At 47.1% G+C, this 8,989-nt stretch overlaps 1 protein-coding gene across 4 annotated transcripts in view; it reads left to right on the top strand.

Annotated features, from left to right (window-relative positions):
* LMF1 (lipase maturation factor 1) overlaps positions 1 to 8,989 on the top strand; it is a 102,429-nt gene that overhangs the window by 12,708 nt on the left and 80,732 nt on the right. For all 4 annotated transcript variants that reach the window (XM_011376817.1, XM_011376818.2, XM_023521365.1 and 1 more), the window contains exon 2: positions 986 to 1,295. In XM_011376817.1, the coding sequence (XP_011375119.1) occupies positions 986 to 1,295 (310 nt within the window). The remainder of the gene's footprint in view (positions 1 to 985; positions 1,296 to 8,989) is intronic.

Genomic DNA, 8,989 nt, shown 5'->3' with positions numbered 1-8,989 from the left:
TTCTAAGAGTGTATTTCCAGTATCTCCCTCCAGCCTTTGTGCTGTTTTCTCATATATTTTGTTTAACATATGCTGTAAACACACAGTTCATCATTACTGCTTACTTGGGACCAGGGTTGCTCACTTTCTGGAAGGGACAGATGGTGATTACAGACCTGTGAGCCTAACCCACAACCATGATCTCCATCTCTAACTCAGCCCTGCCTGTGATGCAGTTTTATTTACTGTGGAAATGCATAGTGTTATTTAGCTTTTTACAAAGTGCAGCTTGTGTCTCCTTCAGTGTGAGTGTGCTTTCCGCCCAGCTCTCTGTATGGAACTGCTTCAAGCTGCCTTTTACTTGCCTCTCTCTTGGTGGCTGAGAGTGTCACAGACAGGAGTATTGCGCTCTCCTGCAACATCTTTGTGCAAACCTATCTGTGTAAACACTGAAGTCCAGAGGATGTGAACATGCTCTTGTAGGAGTGAAAGTTGTTAGAAACAAATTCAGAAACTTGTGGTTTGAATGGAGGGTAATTGTGGCTCACGTGTAAGCACCATCATAAGCTTCAAGCCATGTAGCATGTTCTGGGAATAGCACTATTGACGGACCCATGGGCTATCAGGATGTATTTATAATGGGAATGCTGAGAGCAATCTGGGATGGTTAACTAACCATTTACGTGTAACCAGGCATGTATTTTATCTGTGTGTATATCTATCTTATATATGTGTATATAGCGTGTATAAGTAGATACAACATATATAGATATATATACATATACATATACATGTGACTTCTCCAAGTTGGATCTTACAGTATTTCCTCCAAGATTTTGAGAAATACTTAGAACCCCTGAGTCCATATTTTGATTCCAAATCATTGGTCAGACTCTGCCTTGTCTTCTTATCAGCCGAGCCTCCTCGAGTTGGAAAAGCACCCAGTGGTGTCCACAGGTGGTGCGTTCTTGCTCACATACATTTTATCCTCCTCTTTTTCTTCCAGTTGTGGCATTCTTGGTGGCTTTCCATCAGAACAAGCAGCTGATTGGAGACAGAGGACTGCTGCCCTGCAAAGCGTACCTGAAGAGCGTGCAGCAGCACTTCCAGGGGCGGGTCAGCTGGGACGCTGTGAGCTATGCCCCGACCATCCTTTGGCTGCTGGACTGGTCACACATGGACTCTAACCTGGATGCCCTCGCACTGCTTGGGTTGGGCATCTCATTTTTCATCTTAGTCACCGGCTGTGCTAATATGGTTCTCATGGCTGTGCTCTGGGTTCTCTACATGTCCCTGGTCAACGTGGGACAGATCTGGTGAGTAGGAAGAACTGGGCACACGTGATCCAGGCGTGCTGAAGTTGAGCATCCGGGTAATGTTACACACCACAGAGCAAACCTGTCTCCTAGCAGCTAGAGGGATTGAGGAGACTTTCTTCTTACATTAGTTCAGGAGAATATCATCATTTTAATTAGGCCATGTTCGCGACTGCTAGTTGCCAATAAGCCAAAATGCAGGGGCCTTTCTTCTTTGTGAACAATCGCCATTGTTTGAGAATGTCATGGCCGTACCTGGGGCCAACACATAGCTAGTCTCCTGAGCTAGCAGGACAGTGAGGTGGAGGTGGAAGTTGCTGGGCGAGCTTCTGGTGGCAGCATTGACTTGGAGGCTTACACCTGCTGCTCCTACCCTCTCCTGCTCCTTTCTTGTCAAGAGGAAGCTTTTTCAGCTAGTACCAGGGATCACAAACTTGGTCGGCTCTGATGGGGCTCCAGTGCTGAACAGATCAGAGGTGACGATGGAGCTCCATGGAGGCCAGAAGACTGGAGAAGTCCTGTAGGAACACACACAGGGCACATCAACATGTCAGGGCAGCCTGTGGCCAGCGATAGGCCTGGATGACGTCAGGGGCCCCTGAAGTGCTGTGGTCTGTTTAAACTGGTCAGAGGAGGGGGATCCTACTCTTCTTCCCATTTCTGAGTTCCAGGAATAGGTAAGAATAGGTAAGAATCACCTATCAGAGGAAACACAGAAGAAAAGGTAAAGCCTTGAAAGTAGGCTCTGGGATAGGGGGTGGGTATCTGTGTAGACATGCAAAAAGTAGATGTAAGGTTGATATCTATCTAGACATACAGGAAGTACATGAGGGTGGTTGTGTAGACATGTAGGAAGTGGATATGTAGGTATGTGTCTGTGTAGACATGTAGGAGGTTCAGTATATCTGGGGCGACTGTTGAAATGGTCCCTCCAGGGGCTATCTGTTTTCTGGGAAAAAAGCTTTTTTGGTGCCCCAACAGTCTATTCCTTGCTGGCCCAGGATGGAGAGGGTCACTGGGTCCTGGATCATGACAGTGACGCTTCCCAGAGAGTGAACTTTAACCCAGAAGGTCCAGCTCCTGGTTATGAGGAGGTGACCTTCATTTCCTCCTGCTGTTTACTTTGCATGGTCCTCTCGCTGTGGTATGGGCTGGGATCCATGTGGCAGTCCCCCTCAGCTCTGTGATGTATGCCCTGATCTCCAGCACACTGCCATGAGAGAGAGCCTGGGCTGGATCTTACCACATCTCTTCTTGCTGTGGGAAGTGCTGATTTGTGTTGGGCTTGGGTTAGGGCAAGTGTGAATGACAGTATGCATGTAGGATGCATTGCCCTCATATCTAGCCTGCTAAAAGAAGACTTGGCGTCTCACCCTGAAATGCCCTCCACTCTGCCACTCCTAGGGACTTGTGTCGGCAAGTTACCGTTGAGAGCAAACGCTATGGCAGTCAGAGCCTGAGATTTAGGAAGGACTTGGGGAAACTTTAGTATGTACAGCTGTGGCATGAGCTGTGTGCATCAGGGAAAAAAGGCCAAGGGCTGTGCCACCGCTTACTCAACCGCGGGCATGTCTTTATGAGTTGTTCACACCGGCCACCGAGTGACCGACAACATATCATTGTGGCTCATGCACCATGTGTTCAATTCCATACAGAAACTGTTGGTTTCCTAGAGAGGGGATATATTAAATGTGGTTCATTGCATTTTTTTTTTTTTGAGGGTGGAAATAGGGGCTGGTGTGCAGTTAGATCTGTCTGTCTCAAGTGGGCTCCGTGAGCAAAGCAGCTGTGAGGCAAGTGATACTTCCTTCATTGCCATCTGCTCCTTCCCACATGGAATTCATGGGTGTTGCCACCTCAGGGCGTCTGACCACCATGGCAGCCACAGGCAGTTACTATCTGCCTCCAGTCTCCTGTCCAATAGTTGTTTACCAGCATAAGAGGCCTCTGGCTGGGTTTTTTGTGATATCCAAAAGGCTGCTGTTGCTTGAGACCTGTGATTTTAATCCATGCCAGAGGAGGAAGAATTCTAGGTACTTTTGTCCCGTTATAACAGTGGGGGTTACAGAGAGTGAGAGAACCCCACTGCAGTGTTGTGCCTGGAGACAACGTGCTCCATCTCTAACAGGTGGCTCGGGTCATGTCTTAATGTACCTGGCAACAAAACCATGTCAACTTTAAGTTTTTCTTCAAAAAATATTTCCAAATCATGTCTAAAATATGCTGTCAGGAAAGATTAACCCCATATTTAAATTTCTGAAAACCAGTCCGAGCACGCGTGGCCAAAAATAGAGGCTTGTATTTTCTCATTGGGAAAGATATTCTGCTCACCTACATTGGGTTTGTTTAAAAAATTTGATTCAAACTAATTTAAGCTCATTGAAACTAATAAAATAAAACAAACAAACAAAAAAATTTAAGCTCACTAAAGCAAAATAAAATCGTATCTTCCAGAAATGATGCCTGAGATGTTTTAGGTGAAAAAATGTAAAAGAAAAAAGCATCTATCAGTGGAGACCAGTGGTTTATTCACCATGTTCCTCATGCCAGACATCCGTGGTCACAGCTGAACTGTGGGTCTCGTTGGCACAGGCGTGGGGGTATGGCGCGGGACTCCATGAGCATGCAGCTGGGTGGTTAGCACAATTCAGTGCCCTCAACCCCGACACTGTCTCAGGTCAGCTCTTGACTTGTGTTTCCCTGGTGGATGATAGTTTTCAGGTTGTCAGAAAGCTTACTGAGAGCACAAGGACCCCTTAAATGGAAAATGGGCTTTCTTTTTCTCGATACCCCGAAATGAGAGTTAGACACAACCTGTTCTTTTTATTTCCGCTTTATTTTAAGTTGAGAGGAAAGAATATTTGTTTAGGATGAGATGCTTAGATAATGGACACCGTTGATGGAACGTCTTTCAAGTGTTGTCCAGCTGGCATCCTGTGGCAAGGACAGGAAGCCCCCATGGGGCGAGGAGGCGCCGGGCAGGTGCACGTGGCACTTCTCCACCGGCACACAGCCCTGCATCAGGCCACTCAGCTTTGCTGCATGCGTGCAGTGGCCGCTATTTCACTTGGAGCCTTTCTCTCCCTTCTCATAAAGGGGTGTCCTCAGCTTCTCCCTGACCCAGACCAGTGTCCGTGACAGCTTCTCAGTGCTGGAAATGAATATCGCAGTACACATGGGGATCTTCCACTGCTGCCACATGAGGAAGGTAAAACCTTGAGCTCAGTGGCACTTTCAGTCTCCAAGGCCAGTGTCGTGGGGGCAGAGTCAAATAGCTGCACACAACAGTTCTGCATGTTCCAGAACCATGATCGCCCTTCCTCCTTTCTCTTGCCTGTATCCTGACAGTTGTTGAGGCAGGCAGGAGCCTAATGAATCCACTTCATGATGGTGATGGTCAAAGATGTTTGTTTCGGGAAGAGTGGCTTTAATCATGTATTCCATGCTTTGCAGGGTAATGACCATGTCTTTGGATGCAGGCGACCCCACACCCTGGGAAAGCAGACACTTGGATCCAGGTTCAAGTAGATGGACTTAGAAAGTAGGCCTGGGTGATTCAGAGCTTAGGGGTGGGTGAGAGAATTCCTTAGACTTCTTTTCAGGTGGGAGGGAAAAAGAGGAGCAGATTTACCTTTTTTGTGGCATTTTCTTGGGCTGTGATTATTTTCTTGTTTGGTTGATTGAGAAGCAGCTCTGCCTTCTGAGGACAGGCTGCGGTAGACAGCTAGGTGAGCCTTTCTATCATCTGTCCTTTCTTCTGGACATGGGAAAGGTGACTGGACTCGGGACTATATTCTGAAAGATAGGAAACAGGAAAGTGGCCCAGCGCCAGGTGGCCAGCTATTCCTGTATATTAGCTACTGTGAGTGGGCAGTTAGAACCCGACCAGACCAGCAGACCTCACAGTAGAGGTGCAGAGCGAGCCCATGTTGGGGCTCAGGGTTTCCAAGGAGGACACGGTAAAATGGTACCAGGCGGCTGTGGGGGCCCCAGCTTCGCAATAGCCCATTCTCATTAGCAGTCAAGTGTGATTGGAATAGGTTTTAATTGATAATGTTCAAGGACAAGAGTGAGAACAGGTCATTCAAAGCTGTTCCTGAGGGTAATAGTGAGGAGCAGTTAAATGACCATTCTTGCTTCCTCTCCGTATTTTAATGAAGGAGGCCTTGTTAGGTGAAGACATCTTTCGGGATGGGAGACAGGAGGTGGCCCAGGACTGATTTGGGCAACAGGGTGCCTCAAATTGGATGGTAGGGTGCATGGCCAGCGGGCAGCCTTCTGTTATGGAACTTTATCTCCTTTTTCTCAAATGGGGTTGGATTGAGCTAGGGATGCCTTTGAGAACTCCAGTTGTGCTCATTCTGTTCTTACTGAGAACTTGAGTTTGTCTGCCTAGACATTGCCAAGAGCCCCCAGATATTGCATCCAGCGGAAGGAGGTGTATACCATCCTGACGTGGGTGGCCAGTCCCTCCTGGGGGCCCTGGCCTGCACTCTGTTTTGTGTGCTGGTGAGGAGCGGGCAAGGTTGGAGGTGGCTCTCCTGACAGGCACAGATTCTGGAGCTCCCTACGTACCTCAACTTGTTTTTAATTTAATAAACTTCACTTTTTAGAACAGTGTTAGATTTCCAGAATTATTGCAGAAACAGTGCAGAGAGTTTCTGTGTACCCCATTCCACTTTCCCCTGTTGTTATCCTCTTACATTGTCACACCTAATGAACGAGTGTCAACACATTATTATTCACATTTTCTCAGTTCCTCCCTAATGCCCTCTTCCTGTCTCTGGCTCCTACCAGGGCCTATATAACATTTGGTCTTCACATCTCTTTAGGCTCTTCTGGGCTGGGGCCTTGTCTCAGACTCTCTTGTTTTTGATCCCTCAATAGTTTTGAGGAAGACTGGTCAGGTGTTCTATAGAATGTCCCTCTGTTTGGATGTGTCCGATGTTTTCTCATCATTGCTTGGGTTGTGGGTTTGGGGAGAAGACCACAGAAGTACAGTGCTATTGTGAACTATCATATCGGAGGTCCGTGCCATCGACACAACTCATCCTGATCCTGCTCTTCAGCCAGGTCGTGTCTATTGGGTGTCTCCACTGAACATCTGCCCTTCCTCCCGGTTCCACTCCACATGTTCTCTTTGGAGGAGTCACTAGCGCAGCTTACACTTCAGGGACCCTCCAGGGCACTGGCATGGTTATGTGGGTTCTTCCAAATGGAGACCCACCTCTTGCCCCCATGTTATTTATTCAGTCTTGATCACTATGGACTCCTGCGTACATCTATTTTGGTACTTTGAGTATCTGTCCTCTGCGTTTAGGAGTCTAAACATCTTGGAGATCAGCAACATTTCAGAGAGGCAGAGTTCAGTACCTATTATTGCATAGAATTTAGGAGATCTGAAAGAAGCACCTACCACGACTAGCACTGTCCTGTCGAAAACAGTGGAACGCCATTGGAAACCCTAATTGCGACTTCTGTCCCAGTTTCTCCAGTTAGTTTAGCATCAGCTTTTCCAAAAAGCTGGATTTCTGATCCTTTTATCTGTGCTTTACTTTGGCAATAATCCTAAAGGGCTTCTTTGTTGCTATTAAGGATGACTGTATAATCTTCTTTCTCTTCCCCACCTTCCTGGCCCCCCAAAAAGAAGAAAGGATTATCTCTAGAAACTTGGACCAAGGTTAGGCAGCTCAGGGGGTCCCTTCCTGTGGAGGAAGCTGCCTCTGGCACATCCCTCTGACACAGGGACAGGGTATCAACTTCAAAGAGTGCCGAGAGCAGATGCCAGCGGGCCCGGGAGCTATGGAGGGGACCAGGGTCAGGGCTCCACTGTGACTATTGAGAATGAAAACCTGATTTTGGCTCTAGGCCTTAAACGAAATGCCGTTCCATGGCTGCCCCTGTCCTGGTCCATAGCCCGTCAATTTCGCCAGGTGTAGATACAGTTGATGCATAAAAATGAATTCCTCTTTTGGATTAATGAGGTTCCAGGAAGCAGAATGGTAATGTTTTCATTTTGTGATCATAAGGGTCAGACACCCAGTGCCACTCAGGGGCCCAGTGCCACTCAGGGGCCCAGTGCCATGTGGCAAGGGAGGAAGGCAGGGCTATAGGCGCTGTACCCTGCAGTGCCTGCACCTAATCAGCAAGCCCTTCCCTTGTCAGATGAGTGTGTTCACGGTCCTGTGATGCACTGTTCAGGCAGAGGTAGGGGTGGGCAGACGCCCATTGACTGCGTGGGCACACTGAGGGCCGCTACTTTAATTCTTGTGGCATTTTCATCCTGAGCTGCTTCTGTTTGGCCAAACAGGGATTGTGACAGGGATTTCAGTGTGGATGGCATGATTAGCCACAGACACGCATCAGTAATCGAGGGTGGCATAGAACACGCTTTATTACCAACTCCCGTCTACCTGCTTCCTGAGGGGGCCTTCAAGGAGCTCTGTAACAGGCAAGAAAGTCGGGGAATTCTTACGAATTCACAGCTTGACTGTTCACAGCCAGGAGAGCGGAATTTCACAAATATTTGTCCATGAAGCCTTTTTACAAAATGAAAAAGCATTGGAAGCCTGATGTACTTTTCTAATCAGAGGCCTTCTGTAAAAATAGAAGCCTCATACAGAAGTTGCTGGGGTAGAATGAGGCTCAAGGGGCTGTGGACAAAACCGCTTTGTATGGTAGGCTAGTATTCTGGTCGAGATGTAGTGGGCTTTGCAGGGCTTCTCCCCTCCTGGATTCTTTCTCTTCCTTCACGCAAAGGCATGCCTCCCTTTGTGGAGAGGCCCTGTCTTTAACAGGCAGGCAGAGGTACTGCATTAACACAGACCATTTGGGAGCAAAATCTAGCTCTCTTGGAACAATGAAGGCCTTGAATTTCTTTAGAGAACAAAACAATAGAACGTCCCCAAAATAGCCCTATGGATGGCCATCTCTTCTAAAATAAGTTCCAGCTGTTAAAAAATGTAGTAAAAGCAATAGCAATAATGAAGACTTTTTAGTTTTTAATGTAATTAGATATAACTACCTAGGTTTAAAAATCTTATATCAGGCAGCCTTCAATTCAAAACAGGTGAAGTTACAGAAGAATACATTTTTAAATACCCTCAATAAATGTGATGGCAATAACACTGCAGGCCTGCCCCTGGTTTCCACGGGGTCCCTGTGTTCTGGTGGCCCAGGCTGCAGTTGGGAGCCATGTGAGGCCAGCTGTGACCTGACAGCTTTCAGTGTCTTCCAGTCCTATCTGATAAAAATATAAAACATTGATTATCTGTGAGTTTGTGAAAATCAGCCCCTTTCCTCTTCTCCATCAACAAAGTTATTTACCGGGTAAACCTGTTTCTTGCATTAGCCACTGAGTACACTGGCTGTTTTAAAAGTTTTTATTATGGAAACTTAGAAACCTATTCAAAAATAGAGAGCCTAATGCAAAGAACCCTCATACACAAACATCCGTCCCCTCTCCTGTCAACTTTTCTTTTCTGGAATAAGAGTAAATCCCACATCGTGTTATTTTACATGTAAGTAGTATGCATCTCTGATGCGTCAGGGTTGTTAAAAGTACCATTGCTGCCAGGCCACCAGCACCCCCAGCTCTGAGACGGCCATTTGACACTCAGTCCCTCAGTGCCCCCCATTGCTTCAGTGTCCTGTATTATTCTTGCCTACAGAGTCTGCATCTGAACTTTTCACTG

The sequence above is a fragment of the Pteropus vampyrus genome, unplaced genomic scaffold (genome assembly GCF_000151845.1).
Source record: "Pteropus vampyrus isolate Shadow unplaced genomic scaffold, Pvam_2.0 Scaffold303, whole genome shotgun sequence".
Classification (NCBI taxonomy): domain Eukaryota; kingdom Metazoa; phylum Chordata; class Mammalia; order Chiroptera; family Pteropodidae; genus Pteropus; species Pteropus vampyrus.
The sequence above is the reverse complement of the archived record's forward strand: the minus strand, read 5'-3'. Positions and strand labels throughout refer to the sequence as shown.